The sequence below is a fragment of the Eleutherodactylus coqui genome, chromosome 9, assembly GCF_035609145.1.
Source record: "Eleutherodactylus coqui strain aEleCoq1 chromosome 9, aEleCoq1.hap1, whole genome shotgun sequence".
NCBI lineage: Eukaryota > Metazoa > Chordata > Amphibia > Anura > Eleutherodactylidae > Eleutherodactylus > Eleutherodactylus coqui.
In genome coordinates, this window is record NC_089845.1 from 65,825,870 (window position 1) to 65,843,740 (window position 17,871).

Below are 17,871 nucleotides of genomic sequence, written 5' to 3' on the forward strand. Positions count from 1 at the left end.
TATAATCAAAGCAACTCTGTACTAAACAGAAAGAAACCAATTCTAATTGCTTAATGGAAGCATTATTCTAGTCTATGAAAAATGGTTCCACCCCAGGATGGTGAAGCATCTATCTTCAGTCCGTATTCTAATTCTCAGCTTCTAAATTGTGTCTGTGGCGTTTCAAATCATGTGAAGTAACTGCAATATGGATGAACTTGGAACATCAGTAGCGGCCCGTTCTCAGAAGCGCTCCGGCCCCCGGCAATCACACACCATGATCAATGCTTCGCCGTCTATTCTATTGATGGGCCATAAGACATCCGCCAGCCACAAGGAAAACTTGGCTGCAGCTCTTTCTGGGTCTTTAAAGATCAGCAGCTTTAGGTATTAAGAGGTTTTGTTGTAGCAGCAAACATACCGGCAGTAATTTATTATGACCTTATGGAAGACATCTTACCACTCTGTTCCCACAGACGCAGATCAGATGCGCCCGCATTAGATAAATGTCAGAGAAACAGTTTTTAGTATAATAGTAGATTAAGGGCTCAATCACACGAACGTGAAGATTTTCGTCATGGCCAAAGCACGGCTAAAAAACACATGAACGGGCATTGAAAATCCTGTCTTAAGGGCCCAGTGCGGCGGTTGCACGCCGCACCCGGAGTACCGTCAGGCGGGGGGAGACAGCAGGGGGGAGTGCGCACCGTATGCACTATCTTTGCCAGACGGACGTTTTTATGCATCCAGAATAGGTCCATCTGAACTGATGCATTAGTTCCCAATGCATCAGATGGGGAGCGTATATCGGTCGGCCGATATACGCTCGTGTGAAAGAGCCCTTAGATCTATAATACAGAATAACCTCTTTAAGGACCTTCTTCACTATTGCATATGCACATCTTCGCGCACCTAAGTGCTGCATATTTGCAAAATGAATGATGTTCTTTTGCGAATGCATCAGCGTGTTTTACTGGAATCAATGGGTTACATATTATCTGCGTATTACACACATAGATTTTGTATTTGCAAATGCGCCTGTGTGAATAGGGCCTAAAGGCTCTTACTCTGCAGTTCCCAGCAATCAGAAAGAAGAGGCAGCAGGGCTTTAGCAATTGCCATAGCCCCTATATTCTCCGCATTAGTCTGGGTTCCACGGGTTGGATCCCCATAGTTGAAACACTGATGGCCTATGCTGGTGATGACTGATCAAAGTGTTATATCTTGGAAAAATGGTTATAATATAGTATGTCCAGTGACCTGTAGAAGTCAATAGATAATAGCCCTGATGGTCTAGAAGTAATTGACCTAAGCATAATTCTCAATGTACATGAAAGTCACCTACTTAATCACCCAACTAGAGAATGCAGTTGAAAAGATACAGGGGTGGACAAAAATATGCCAAGACCATACGAAATGCATGAGATTTTAATCATTAGCACTGACCTGCCCTTTTGAACCCGGCTTGGCTGAGAGCTTTTCCACCAAATTTGTGTTTACTGCACCTCTTGCTCTGCTCTGCGTAGTTTTGGGAGCAGCTGGTAACAGCAGCTGAGTGGCTCAAACCCCTGACCAGTGGAACCTTGTTCCTCAGGCAGATGTTCACTTCTTCCCGGCAGCATCTGTGTCATATTACCTCCACTTAGAATCGGTCTCTACATGTCATGCTGAAATATGATTTATAATCCCATGTAACAAGGCATGCATTTTGTGCATTTTGTCCACCCCCCGTAAATGAAGCTGTTATGGGGTACTTTACCTGGGTGCAAGAACTCCAAGGTAATAACCAAAATATCAATGTAGTGCCAGTATACAACATTTCAGCCTTTTGGTACAGTGCAGACTAGGCGATCCGTTATTAGCTGCTCAGCAGTACTTTTGGAGGAGAATATGAGGTATCCTTTTGCTGTTTTTTTGACCACACCAACAAACAGAAAGCTATTGTGCGCAAGAAAGAGTGGAAAATGTTACATACCGGGTCACATCAGAGACACATACAAATATTGGAAGCATTGTGTACACATACACCATAGATAAAGCTGAATGGAGCTTGCATAATGAGGAAAATCTTCTCGCTTGAGATTCTGTCATCGTTCTGGAATTTCAGCTGCTCATCTTGGAAAGCGGAACTTGGCCCAGTTTGTGACCCCACGCTGCACACAACATCAGTTTACATACAGGCTACTCCACATTACAGGAACCACAATTATGTCACAAGCAAAAGCACTGCAAAATAAGAATTAAAACTTCTGCTGACCTGGGCTGAGTTACTTCTTACATTATGTTGCTTGTATTAAAAGGCAAACCCTTATATATAGTAGGGTTTCCAGGCGGAACTTTTTTTTTTTGGACAACGTATCCAAAAATCACAGACGGCCAACTTTTATTACAGACACATTGGAAAACCATAATGAATGATAAGACTAAAAGTGATACATGTTTATACGACAGAGTCAGACAGGAAGCAGCATTTACTATGAGCTGTAAAATGATGGTAATTGCAGTCATAATAACGTGTGGAAGTACCTCTATGCACTGGCATAACTGTAGGGGATGCAAGGGATGCAGTTGCACCCAGGCCCAGGAGCCTAGGGGGTCCATAAGGCCTCTCTTCTCCATATGGGGAGCCCAGTACTATGAATAAGGCATTATAGTTGGGGGTCCTGTTACAGGTTTTGCATTGGGGCCCAGAAGCTTCAAGTTACGCATCTACCTCCAGCCTCAAAAAGTTCATGGAAGCATGTAATATTTTTCATGGACAGTGGAAAAAAGTGCCCTATTTTTACAGACTGTTCTGGAATTTCTGCACAGTTGGCAACCCAATATATAGTGTCTGGAGAGAGAAACATATACCTCAAAACCTCTCCAAAGAACCACCTCTTTTTGAAGACCATCCGTTTATCCATATTGGATGTCCCATGACAAATTTTCATCTCCATACTATACTCTACATACTGGCCATCTTCTTTGAGAGGACCATCCCTTTAGAAGACAATTTTTAATGCAGTTTTTGGTGGTCATCCCAAAATTATTTCACTGTAGAAAGAATAGGGCTTCAGGAGCTACTCATGCCACCATGATATTTGCCTGGTATGACCATAAGACAGAACGGCGCCAGTCAGATACCAGGTAACATATGTCTTGTGTACAGTAAAACTTGTGATATAATAAACACTGAGTCTGGTATCAATTATTCCATATTGTTACTTATATTGTTCGAACATCCCGTTTACTAGGGTGATATATAAAGTATAAGTGTAGGTTTCTTTAATCTGTAGTTTCCAGCAGTACAGAAATACATACCATGTGCCTATGGAATAGCATTTAAAGGAGTTATCCATCCCCCGTGATTTTTTTGAAACCTATCCAGGGTGGTGGATAAAATTAGTCATATTCACCTAATATAATGAAACGCTGATGAGAGACGGCGCTCCACCCACTGGAATACAATATTTCAAATACAATGAAAACGGAAAACTAGGGACTTACCCGGTGAAGGTGGATGGGCCTCTGCTGGGGGACCCATCACCTAACACCTCCACGTCCTTGTAGGCGTTGTATATAAGGTACAATCTCCTCTCTCCCGTCCGGAAATAAGGAAATGATGCGACAGAGCAAGCAGGGATCTGTCACATCCCTAGACAGGGATGCGACTGGATAAAATGGAATACAAAAAGAAAAAAGATCCAGCGCTCCAAAGCAAAAGAAGCCTTATTAACTAGATCACTAGAAGGCTCCTTAGGTATCAAAACATAAAATAACTTTTATTGAAGATATGTCCGACGCGTTTCGTCGCCTATAGCGACTTTTTCAAGTGATCTAGTTAATAAGGCTTCTTTTGCTTTGGAGCGCTGGATCTTTTTTCTTTTTGTATTCCATTATATTCACCTAATATGAGTCACCACCAATCCCATTCCACTGTTGTCCTCTCTACTTCCTGCTGAAGACATCACCATCAGCAGGGACATGTGATCACTGCAGCCAATCATCAGCTCACTTTGGCTAATGATGAGCTGCAGGTATCAGCGACAGGAAGTAAATAGCAGTAGAGGACTATCGGAAAGGGAGCGTCAGGAGATTGGTTGAGGGGGGTATAGCTTTTTTATGTTTTTCAAATACCCTAGACAGGTTTCAGAAAAAAAAAATTGTCTGGACAGCCCCTTTAAGGAAAACAGAGCGGAATGTGGTGATGTTCATAGCTGGCAGACATTCAATGAACATCATATCGTCTATGCTGTAAATGATTAAGATTACCTTTCATTCTCATTGCACATAAAAATGCTGAAAAATAGACTTATTTGCCAAACTAGTAAACTCTGAGTTCAAAATTAATGTTTTTTTGTAGCAACATGTGCCTGGAGCTGATGTAAGGAATGTCATGAAGAATAAAAATGACTAGGCCTTTCATCTATATTATATGTTGCAGGTGGTGGCCATTGATATGGATATGGCGTTTTTTGAACCCAAAATGCGGAACATACTGGAGCAAAAATGTACATCTGATAAGGACTGCAATTTCTTCGACTGTTTTTCAACTTGTGATTTAAAGACTTTCATGTGTGGAGCACAAAGAGAGAATAGTAATCTACAAGTAAGTGACTCCTTACAAGCAAAGTACAGATGTGTTTTGTGTTATTTGACACCGCACACAGTCACAATTATGACTCAATATAGATTTAAGTGCGGCTTTCATTGAAGTTGTCCTTTGGTTAGATTGTGCAGCTCGTAAAAGAGAAGATAATGTTTGTTTCTTTGTACTCAAAGAGACATTTAATGTAAGTTCTGGAATCAAATGGTCTTGCAAAGAAATTAAAATGCCATCTTATCCGATCCCCTTTCATTTTAGATGGGGGTCATCCGGGGGGATAAATAGTTTACCTGGGTTCCGACTGCACATATACTGTATGTAGCAACAAGCTGCCGCCCACAAGAGCGCCATGAGAAGGAGATGAACTGACATCTCTTCTAAGTACTGCGCCACACCAACATATTTGCACAGCGTTTTGTGCGCACAATATACAGTGAATAGAACGCATTGATTTTGATGGGTTTGTTCACATCAGCTTATTTTCTGCGGCATTTCGGTTGCGCTAAAAAATACGCAGCATGCTCTACTTTCCTGCGCATATGTGCATGACAATAGCACATATTGAACTAATTGATTAACTTGAATTGCCCATATCAATGGATAGAAGCATGGTGATGTTGTGGCCTGAAAAAGGGCACTACATAGCGCTGTTTAGCTGTGGGGACCGGTAATATAATAACCATCCCTAGGGGTTTAATCTGAGTCATGTTGCACAGGAGATGCAGGTAAACTAGCCACCAGTTAGGTCATTTTTATTCAGCTGCACAGGATAGAGAAAATGCCTAGAGACTCAGGCAATGCAGGTAGCCTAGCAACCAAACAGGTTGTGATTGGCTGCAGACAGATGGGTCAGGTGACAGAGGCAATATATATAGGGAGAGACATTAGTTGCAGGAGAGGAAGAGAGAAGCAGGCGAGAAGAAAGAGAGAAGCAGGCGAGAAGAAAGAGAGAAGCAGAGAAGCAGAGGAGAGGCGAGGCATAGAAACAGAGAGAAGCAGAGAAGGGGAGTCAGCTGTCACAGTGAGTAGAGGGGAGTCTGCTGTTGCAGGAAGAGTGAGCTGTTGCAGTGAGGAGAAGAGGAGATACTGAGATGTAGAGGGCAGGAGGGATAAAAGAGAGATCTGAGATGAAGAGAGAGAGATAGAGATGTAGATATGAAGAGGGATGGAGAAAAAAAAATCAGAGTAAGCTCCCAGTATATAAATGTGTTATACACAAGTATCCTTATTGTTGCAAATTGTATATAATTCCCTGGTAATTCGCTGGAGATGTCATTTGTTACTCACTGTGTGGTGAAGAGAATTACATCATCTCCCTGCCTGACTTAATAATAACACTATGTTTACTACATGTTAGGGCCTAGTCACACAGGCGCATCGGCGCCCATGTTACTGCAGGGGGAAGACGGCCGCACTTTAGGACGGACGTCTCTCTGCAGCGCCATAAGAAAGAACACGTGAACGGCTTCATTGCCGGTCATGTGTTCTTTCTTCTGCGCTGCTGGGAGTCATCCGTCCTGAAGTGCGGCCGTCTTCTTCCTGCAGTAAGAGCACAGTCAGACAGGTGCATTGGCGCCCATGTACGGCCGCCGATGTGTCCGTGTGACTAAGCCCTTAAGCAGAATATCTGGCTCCGTGTGTTATTCAACACCTCACTACTCACTACTATAAATCGTGCCCAGGGGCACTGGCAGCCAAACTAAAAAAAAAAAAAATCATAATTACCCACTAATAAGCCCGCCATAATTAGGTGTATTTTGCACACGCAAATGCGCACGATTTGTGTACGTAAAAAGTACAGTAAAACATGCATCTGAAATAAGCAACGCCCATTATGGAAATGCATCCGTATATGGGTTTTGCCCACATATCTCTGGCTTTACACATTTAATTAGACATTTTCCTTTGCTTATATAGTGCCAACATATTCCACGGAGCTGTACAGAGATTATCACCATTCACATCAGCCCCTCATAAACTAAATGCCCCTTCTTATTCAATGACTAGATCCAAGTTTCATAGGACGCCAGTAGCCCAAGGGCTTATTTACACGTGAGAAATTCCACACAGGCAACCCACAGTATTTCCGGCTCATGTGAGTGAACCATGTTGTAGCCACCTCATACTATAGCAGCATGTTCCACCTTTCTCTTTCACATGAGCGTTTTTATGCGGCTACTTTAATCACATTTAAACATTGCGACCACCTGCAGCAGGGGATTCCAAAGCATTCATTTACATGGCTGATTATTAGCAGTGTAACAGCGTCAGGCCAGTGAAGATAGGACATCCATGGCCGAATACACCAGCCTGATGTTTTGACGCTGCCGGAAAAGATGGGTCTTGCGCTATTTTTCAGTCACGATCAGCTGGCGGCTCCCATGGGCTTCTATAGGAGCTGCCAGCAAAAGGAGAGGGAGGAAGTTTAGCAGTGACTAGCGCTGCTAAACTATGTCAGCTGGCTCTATTGAGCTATTAGAGGGATTTCCAAAGATTTATGCTGCTCGAAGGAGTACCAGGCTGTGACGTATATACACCGTACCTGGGCCATGTGAATGAGCGAGAAAACGCGAGGTTTAGCTTTTCCCGAAAATGCACTTTTTGGCGCTTTGCCCATGTGAAAGAGGCCTAATAAAGATAAACAGGTACATAAAGAATGCATGCAACAACATGGTGTTATTATAGTGGTTGTGCTGATATGTACAACAGTAATAGTTTATAGACCACCCATTGGCTGGTCGGCATATAAGGCATTTCATTAGAAAAAAAAAAATCTCATCTAGTGAGGGCGGATTCAGATGACCATATGCACAAATACATTCGCTGGTATTTTCGCATGAATGAAGTTGGCAGATAACAAGAAGCAAGCTTATACATCCCTGCAGCAGATCTAAATGCCAGTTCACACGCTCGTGTGTTACGCCCTTCCCGTGGATTAGAATGGCAATTAAATGCTTAATTAAAGCGAGCGGTCTTCTTTTCCCACCGTTGTAAGCAGGGTAATTCCCTCCCTCTCCCTTTTATTGATCTGCCATAGACTTCTCTGGCAGCTTTCTGCGTAACACGGACAAAGATAGAGGAGGTCCCAGTTTATCTCAGATGAAGATTTTGCTCGGCAAAAACAGGCTTCACTTCGGGCAAGAGTTTTACGCACGCAAATGCCTCCGAAAATAAGCTTGTCTGAATCCGCCCTAAGGGCGAGCACCCACTGGCGTTTTTTTACCTGCGTTTTGCGTTTTGCGTTTTTTCTGCACAGGCATAGAGATAACATGTATTCCTGTCCACTGGCGTTTTTTTTGCGTTGCGTTTGCGTTTTTAACATAGGAACTGTCAGTTGCACATGTGTCCTTATTTTTCTCCTAATGCACCCATGAAAGTCAATGGAAATTAATGGAAAAGCCGCGAAAACGCGCGGAAAAATCGCGGGAAACACCGCGGAAAACGCAAACGCCAGTGGGTGCTCGCCCTAAGGGTGGTTTCACTTCTGCGCTGGGGATTCCGCTTTCATGCTCCATTTGGTGAGCAGAAAAGGGGAATCCCCATGGCTAAACAGTTCTGGATGGAACCGAACAGCGCCTGGCAGACCCCATTAACTATAATAGGGTCTGCCCGTTCACCGCCCAGCTGGCCGTCTTTGGACGGAAGAGAAAGCACTGCAGGCAGGGCGTTTTTTGCCATATTTTCAGCCACATCTGTGACGGAACATCCGGCCAGAGGTTCCAACGTAGATGTGAAACCGGCCTCACTCCGAATTACCGGTGGCATGTTTTTGGTTTGGACAGTTTGTGTATAACCCAGCTCTATCTTTGTGTGAACCCAAACCAGCAGCCCACGGATAGATGAAGGGTGCTTTTAGGTGGAACGATTATTATTCAAAAAATCGTTCAAACAAGCGAAAGTGAACGATAATCATTCTGTCTGAACATGCGCCAATGACCGAATGGCGAACAATTATCCTTCGCTTTTTGCTCTTTGGTCATTTTCTGCAGGCATAAAGACCATTGTTGGCTCGTTCACTTATCGTTCAGTTTATGCAGCGCTCATTCAGTTCTTCTTAGTCACTTATACAGCAAATTCTCTGGCACACTTCTAACCATCACAGGTGCTGGTTTCCATTTTGGGGCATTTATTTTCTACCGGATTTTGCTCCATCCCCTTCTTTCCATTTTCTACCTGCTATGTGTCATATATTGCTGGTACCCCCTTATGTGGCAGAGGGGTCTTTCTGCTTTCTCAGGCACCAGGCTTGGGTGCAACTGCCACCACTGCCCCTCTTATACCATAGCTATGCCCCCAATTGTTGAGTAAGGTGTGCATGTACAACCCTTATTCACACAACCATATATACGCAGCGGTTTTTAGGCACGTACAAAAAATTGCACTGGGAAAAATAGCATATTGCTGACCGAAAACGATAATAGATTTTAAACAGTGCGCGAAAAGATAGGTCTTGCCCTATCTTTTGACAAGATACACTAGAGGCTCTCATAGGCTTCTATGGGAGCTGAAAAAAAGGGATGGGGAGGGAGTTTAATAGCGTCCAATGCCGGGAAAAGATTACAGCTGGCTCTAGGTAAACTTTACAAGTCATTCCGAGGATTTCTGCAGACTCAGGGATTTCCGCGCTGCAGCGTATTTTTTCTCCGCTACGCCACAGTCTCCCGTGTGAATGGACAGAAAACACTAATTAAAATCCGGACTTTCGTGAGTTTTTTAGTCGCGATCGGCCGAGAGAAAAAAAGCATACAGTCATGTGTAAGAGACCTTAAACATTTGCACAAATTAAAAAGATTAGTAGAAACGAGGCTGAGCTGAAATGTTTGTCTTTTCATAATATGTGAATTATCTTTATGATCTGTTTCCATGGATAATTCTGTACCTGCAATAATAAAGTGGGACCATTTCTATTCTACATCAGTTACTGCAGCCTGGATGTCCTCAAAAATACCCTGTAAGTGCTCAGCGGGACACCGTGTAGCATAGAAAATGCTATGGAAATAATCGTGTGTAGCAGTATGGACCAAATCACAGTGGTATAGAAATCTATATGAAATTTACTGAAACCCTTCACAGATATAGATTAAAAAATAATGACTTTTATTGAAATATTCTAAAAATGTGGGCTCACATATAACACTTATAGACAATACGTAAAAAGGACAGGTAACATATCAACAAAGAATAGGCCCTAGTAGATATATATATGACGACGTATCTCTCAGATAGATTTTCAGAGATAACTACCACCAATACGTATAGGAAAGGATAGAATTCCAGATGGTAAAAGAGTGGTATCCAAGTCTGAAGATTATTTGTACTTGGATGCTAATGTGGTACAGGAATTGATGCCTGTACTAGGGCACAGTATTCTTATGTGTATTCTTGTTGCTAGAACACTTTCTAATGAATTCCCATTGGTAGCACAGTTACCGTATGTACGGGTGCTAAACACATGGGCTCATTGTGTGTCAGTAATGCTGACCGGGACGTTTTCAAAAAGCTCGCTCGACGCGTTTCCCTACCCCTGTAGGGGGCAGTTCCTCAGGAGCGCGGGTAATTGTTGCCCAAAAAATGCGTAAAAGCAGTAAAGCAACAGGGTTAATGCGTCAGGACGTAGTCCTGCTGCAGTTTGATACTGCTAAAATGATGCCACCTGTTTGATATTCCCCGTATAATTACGGTTACCTCTTCTTCCTTGTCACTTCCCGTGCGGTATCTATATTTGTACCGCTATCGGGCTCTCTTTTTGAATATTTAGAGAGGGAGAGGATCATTCCTACGGTCTGGCATATAGGATAGTATGTGCCAGTGTTTGAATGCCTCAGCTAGCACTTCCGCGTAGCAGATGGCGCCCTTAGATCAGGCTTAGTCACCTAGCTACTACGGCAAGGTCAGGTGGTGCCCTCCTAAAAAATTCCTGCAATATCCATTGGGGTGATTGCATTGGTCGGTAAATTCCTATGACCAGTGTAGATTAATGCAACACCCAAATGGAAGTTCTTTTGTCTCTCAATGTTTGTTAAAGCAAATGCTTATCCAAAGTCTCTGGCCGACCCTTCTCACACAACTGGTAATTATCCCGGCTGTGCCTCATTATCCTATGCCTCATACTGACATCTGACACAAAAACATATCGAAGGACGTGCCGCGCGATATAGCCTGCGGGCGGCAGACATTGTAACAAGATTAACACACTTATACCCTTTAGGGGCAAACCGCACCAAGGAATGATCGATAAGAGGCATAGGAGACACATCCATACGATGCTCCACCCGTCCCGATACATTAGCCAATGAGGAGGCGCGCTGCGTGATGACGTCACCGCGCAGTGCGTCATGCGTTCCACCGTGGAACGCGGAAGTCCACATACGGCTGCTTGGTGTAAAGACATCACACTGTGACTGGTAATGATCGGTTGGGGAAGAATAAAACATGAAAGAACGGTTTACAGCATGGCTCTATTTTACCACCGCTTCGCTATGCAGAAGCATGTTAAACTGGACACAATGATTAGGTGGGCGTTCCTCGGGACAACCACTACCGCCCCCTGGAGTCCTAATAGGCCTGATTATATTATCCCTCCCATTGGGGAGGAGCCATACCTTCATTTAAACGCTGTCAGTAGCTCCAGCACCTCATAGCCGGCCGCTCACCATCAGAGCCGCAGGCGCTACCTCTCTTACTCTGTCCCTGCCTCTTACCCCTGTCTAATCCAGCTAGGATTGACACTGTAGGGGTTCTGTCTTTCCTGGTCTCTATGAAAGAACTCTGAATGGGGCATTATCCCCTAGATTCAGCCGAAATAACCCTCTCTTCTCTGACTCTATTTGAGACAGATACTGCTACTTACCTGAGCTTCATCCATGTAGGCATTGCTCTTGTCACACACAGCTGGGATAATTACCAGTTGTGTGAGAAGGGTCGGCCAGAGACTTTGGATAAGCATTTGCTTTAACAAACATTGAGAGACAAAAGAACTTCCATTTGGGTGTTGCATTAATCTACACTGGTCATAGGAATTTACCGACCAATGCAATCACCCCAATGGATATTGCAGGAATTTTTTAGGAGGGCACCACCTGACCTTGCCGTAGTAGCTAGGTGACTAAGCCTGATCTAAGGGCGCCATCTGCTACGCGGAAGTGCTAGCTGAGGCATTCAAACACTGGCACATACTATCCTATATGCCAGACCGTAGGAATGATCCTCTCCCTCTCTAAATATTCAAAAAGAGAGCCCGATAGCGGTACAAATATAGATACCGCACGGGAAGTGACAAGGAAGAAGAGGTAACCGTAATTATACGGGGAATATTAAACAGGTGGCATCATTCTAGCAGTATCAAACTGCAGCAGGACTACGTCCTGACGCATTAACCCTGTTGCTTTACTGCTTTTACGCATTTTTTGGGCAACAATTACCCGCGCTCCTGAGGAACTGCCCCCTACAGGGGTAGGGAAACGCGTCGAGCGAGCTTTTTGAAAACGTCCCGGTCAGCATTACTGACACACAATGAGCCCATGTGTTTAGCACCCGTACATACGGTAACTGTGCTACCAATGGCAATTCATTAGAAAGTGTTCTAGCAACAAGAATACACATAAGAATACTGTGCCCTAGTACAGGCATCAATTCCTGTACCACATTAGCATCCAAGTACAAATAATCTTCAGACTTGGATACCACTCTTTTACCATCTGGAATTCTATCCTTTCCTATACGTATTGGTGGTAGTTATCTCTGAAAATCTATCTGAGAGATACGTCGTCATATATATATCTACTAGGGCCTATTCTTTGTTGATATGTTACCTGTCCTTTTTACGTATTGTCTATAAGTGTTATATGTGAGCCCACATTTTTAGAATATTTCAATAAAAGTCATTATTTTTTAATCTATATCTGTGTAGCAGTATGGTTCCCATATCCTTGGAAGTCAGAACAAAGTAACAGCATTTACTAAGTGCAGCACAACTTCATACCATCTATCTATCTATCTGCCTATCTATCTGCCTATCTATCTATCTACCTGCCTATCTACCGGCCTATCTATCTATCTATCTATCTATCTATCTATCTATCTATCTATCTATCTATCTATCTATCTATCTATCTATCTATCTATCTATCTATCTATCTATCTATCTATCTATCTATCTATCTATCTATCTATCTATCTATCTATCTATCTATCTATCTATCATCTCCACTGCACATACCTATATAAGTAGCCAATATGTGGCGATGAGAATATAGCTATATGTACATGTGTGTGAAGTTGGTACTGCTGCATTTGGATAAGCGGTGCTCCGGGTCGATCTGCTGCCCACTCATCACTTCTGTTCCATCCACGCTGTTTATGGATTATTTGAAGGCTTCCTCAGCACACGGTCGCTGCACTTTTGGCCTCCAGGCTCTGTTTAATATCATATTAAAATCAGTTTTTCTCCAAAGAGTTCTGAAATTATTTGGCTATCAGCCCAGATGTGTAGAACGGCTCGCTATTAGCCACCATTAGCTGCCTGCAGTGATATTTCATGCGCCGCACTTTATATTTAGCTGCAAATAAAATATCCTCGAGCTTTACTACTCAGAGGGTTCTAATTTGAAAATGGATGCATAGAGAAATAAAAATAATCCACGCAATTACTTGTAGCTCTAGAGGAAACAAACACATGAAGTCAGTGCCAAAAACATTTTTTGAACAACCTCATGAGGGCGCGTTCACATGTCACAGACGTGATGCGGGATTTACACCCAAATTCTGCAACAATGCACAGTACAATGTAAGGCCGACTTCGTACGGGCGTAAGCCTATTTACACGTGCACTTGCATGATGAGTGCTGTGTTTTTGCATGTCTGTGTGTATTGCGCTGTATTTTTTGCGCGTGCGAGACCTGCCTATTTACGCGCACCAAAAAAACCCACAAAAACATGCTTCCATTGAGTTCAATAGCCAATGAAGTTTAATTAGTTTAATATATACTATTTTCGTGCGCAATACATACGAAAACAGGATGTGCTGCATTTTTTTTGCATGACCAAATGTTACTAAACTTTCTATGTACACATGGGTTAAGGCCCTTTTACATGGAACGACTATCGCTCACAAATTTGTCGCTCATTTTATACAGGCATAAAAAATATTTTGCTTGTTCACACGTCGTTCCCTGGTACAGTGAATATAAACAACTAAACGATATGCAAATGTAATTGTGACAATTGAGTCCCGGTTGTGTTAGGTCGCGGTCAGGTTGTCCTGCTGGGACCTGTAGTACTATGGGTTTCTAGGAGCACACACCCACAGGTGTGGGATAATTGAGTTGGCTGGGTGTGGAATTTCACCAGCCAGCAATCCCCACTGGTCTGCTGCACATATATACCAGCTCCTCCGGCTAGAACACACTGGTTTTCCAATACCCTGGTGTTTGCTTCCATGCATGATGTTCTGTATGGTGTAGACAGTGACGTGTTCTGTGTGTCTGTGCAGGTGGCCGGACACAGTGTATAAACAGTCCTGTTCTGTGTGGTATGCATTCCATTATGTATTGGTGTGAACTGTGTCCTGTGCTGCTTGGATCGTTTACCATCTAGGGCGAATTAGGTCCATAGGTTCCTATTGGGACGATCACCCCGCTTACAGGCAGGACTCCTGGCCTAAGTTGTCTTGTGCGATTAGGAACCCACGAGACAACAAGGACCCTTATCATAGTCTCGTGGGCTAAAGTATCTTGGTCAAAATATGAACCAATACCTTGTGCCATAGCTATTACATATGTTTATGCAAGCAGGTATGTGTTTTGGGGGGTTTGTCAGTCGCTGTTTATGTCTGTATTCCTTTCTATGTCTAATCCACCGGTTTGTTGCTGGACGCCTGCTTCTTATGCTCAGTGGTAGGTGGACGCTAGTTCTTCTTGTTTCTGTCTGATCCTGCATCTATCCACTTGTATAGCAAACTTACACGTCCGTCCTGGCTGCAATAGAACCAAGTGAGCTTTCGGTCTCGTCAGCAGTCCAGGACAAACAAAACAGTTGTGTGTTACAACACAACCCCACTGGCAAATATTTGGAACTGTGTAGCGCTTGTTTTTTACCTGATGCATGCTCCTGATGAAAAGTTGGTGACCATTTACCTTTTTCAACAAGTGAGCGTTTAGTGAATCGTGATACAGACAACAAGCCCCCGCCCACCCTCCCCCAAACTTCTTTTCTTGAAAGGGTTTCCCAGCCAAAAATTGTTGATGACCTATCCGCAGGACAGGTCATCAATGGTTAACCACCAAGAACCCACCCCTTGGGATTGCCGAAAATGAGCTGATTGCCAGGCCCGCTCTCAGTGCAACGGGGCTGGACATAATCCTAGGGGGTGGCTGCAGAAGTGCAATACCTGGCTTCACTCCCATTGATTTCTATGATGATGTCTGGCCCCGCTGCATGAAAATGGCTGGGGATCCTGAGTGACGGGTCTGCCGTGATTAACTGAGGATAGAACATCAGTTGTTTTTGCCTGGAATATCCATTTAATTAAAAGGGGCTTTTTACCCTTGAGTTTTGTGGCTGGCTCTGTAACTAGCACACAGAGAAAATACATGGTTTGTTTTACAGACAGTTGTACATTGTTGTACAGTTTATTAACATTTTTAAGTTCATTTCTTTTTTTAGACCATATTTACACTTTGTGCGTTGCGAGACGCACAAAACGTACATGTAAATAGACCCCATTGTTTGCAACACGTCTATTTACAGGGCGAGTTTTCTCTCACAGCTATGATGTCAGACAAAAATATTGTGACATGTCCTATTTTCATGCAAGACTCTCACAAGAGTAGTACATGCAAATGTGCGGTGTCCCACAGATCGCGAAGAACACCGACGTGGTGTCTGTGTTCTGTGCGATGTGAGTCCCGTCCAAGAAAGACAGATGCGATTTGCTATCGGCCATGTAAATACCGCCTTGTGCAGAGGCTTATCTTTGATCTGCGCCTTCATTTAAAACTACATGATTAAGTATCATTACTTCCCATCTTAATGGTAAGTCTTTTAATCAATGCGCAGTAGACGTGAAGGATGAGAGCAAATAAAGACACATCTTTAAAGGGGTTGTCCCGAGGCAGCAAGTGGGTCTATACACTTCTGCATGGCCATAATAATGCACTTTGTAATGTACATTGTGCATTAATTATGAGCCATACAGAAGTTATAAAAAGTTTTATACTTACCTGCTCCGTTGCTAGCGTCCTCGTCTCCATGGTGCCGACTAATTTTCGCCCTCCGATGGCCAAATTAGCCGCGCTTGCGCAGTCCGGGTCTTCTCCTCTTCTCTATGGGGCTCCGTGTAGCTCCGTGTAGCTCCGCCCCGTCACGTGCCGATTCCAGCCAATCAGGAGGCTGGAATCGGCAATGGACCGCACAGAAGCCCTGCGGTCCATGAAGACAGAGGATCCCGGCGGCCATCTTCAGCAGGTGAGTATGAAGACGCCGGACCGCCGGGATTCAGGTAAGCGCTGTGCGGGTGGTTTTTTTAACCCCTGCATCGGGGTTGTCTCGCGCCGAACGGGGGGGGGGGGGTTTAAAAAAAAAAAAACCCGTTTCGGCGCGGGACATCTCCTTTAAGAGAAAGAGGAAACAAACACAAGAAATGGGAATGAATATAGGTAACACCAGGCAACAACCATCTGCCTGCTTTTGGGACATCTGGTCACCATTAAAGTGATTAGTCTTACTACTGAGGCCACTATAGGGGACACTATTACTACTGAGGCCACTATAGGGGTCACTATTACTACTGAGGCTACTGTGAGGGTCACTATTACTACTGAGGCTACTGTGAGGGTCACTATTACTACTGAGGCTACTGTGGGGGTCACTATTACTACTCAGGCTACTGTGGGTGACACTATTACTACTGAAGCTTCTGCGTGGGACACTATTACTACTGAGGCTACTGTGGAGGAAAATATTACTACTGAGGCCACTGTGAGGGTCATTATTACTACTGAGGCTACTGTGGGGGGACACTATTACTACTGAAGCTACTGCGTGGAACACTATTACTACTGAAGCTACTGCGTGGAACACTATTACTACTGAGGCTACTCTGGGGGACACTATTACTATTCAGGCCACTGTGGGGGACACTATTTCTATTGAGGTCACTGTGGGGGACACTATTACTACTAAAGCCACTGTGGGGGACACTATTACTACTGAGGCCACTGTGGCGGTTGCTATTACTACTGAGGGCTACTGTGGGGGACACTATTACTATAGGGGCCACTCTGCATGTGGCAGCATACCTCAAGCTAACTTACGGTATGTTTAAATGTGGTCGAAATGCTGCAAAATGTCTGCAGCATAAATTTCCAAAAAACAGTCGAAATCTGTACCATTGGTGCAGATTTTGACTGGAAATCAGCCGCGTACTGTCAGCTGATTTCTTACTATGCGGCGCTCCCCCTCACCTCTTCTGTAGGCTTCCTGCAGTCAGTGCTCCCCGGCTTCCGTTTCCCTGCAGCTTGGTCAGGTGTGGCACTGCTGGTCAGGTGATGGTGGTCAGGTAAGGCTACTACAGGCCGCTGAGAACCGGAAGCTGGGGAGCGCTGATAGCTGGAAGCCTACGGAGGAGGTGAGGGGGAGCACCGCATAGTATGAAATCTGCTGTGGGTACGCGACTGACTTCCACTCAAAATCCACACCAATGGTACATATTTTGACTGTTTTTTGTTATGCACAAATGTGGCGGAATTTGCTCCCTGTCTTTTTTGAAACGATCCTGTACTTTTTATAATGATGGAGGTGAAGTCATACGTTGCCCCTGACCACACCCCTCAGCCCTGCTTTGTCTCTGGGAAAATCCGATCACCTTAGTTTAGGAGTCCCGCATCGTACATGGTGGCTGTACTTTCCTGAATGAGAGTGCTCACAGAAATAGCTGTCCATCACAATTCAGGGCCCCCACAGTTGCGTTTTTTTAATACTGTGTCAATGGGACTTTCTAATATTAAAAACACAATTTGTGCTCTGCGATTTTTGTGCGATGCGTTTTTAACACTAGAAAGTCCCATTGACATCCGCGTTAAAAAAAACGCAAGTGGGTAGGAGCCCTAAGGGTTCCTTCCCACTTGCGGTTGCAATATTGCTGTGTTTTTTAAACGCGAATGTCAATAGGACTTTCTAATGTTAAAAGCGCATCACACAAAAATCACAAAGCACAAATTGCGATTTTTGCGTGATACATTTGAAAGTCCTATTGACATTTGCATTAAAAAACGCAGCAATATTGCAACCGCAAGTGTGAAGGAACC

At 43.9% G+C, this 17,871-nt stretch overlaps 1 protein-coding gene across 2 annotated transcripts in view; it reads left to right on the forward strand.

The window, feature by feature from the left end:
- DIPK1C (divergent protein kinase domain 1C) overlaps positions 1–17,871 on the forward strand; it is a 77,511-nt gene that overhangs the window by 53,187 nt on the left and 6,453 nt on the right. The window contains exon 3 of one of the 2 annotated variants that reach the window (XM_066579492.1): positions 4,406–4,570. The exons of the other annotated variant lie outside the window; for it this stretch is intronic. Coding sequence (XP_066435589.1) covers positions 4,406–4,570 — 165 coding nt within the window. The remainder of the gene's footprint in view (positions 1–4,405; positions 4,571–17,871) is intronic. 2 annotated transcript variants of the gene reach the window in all.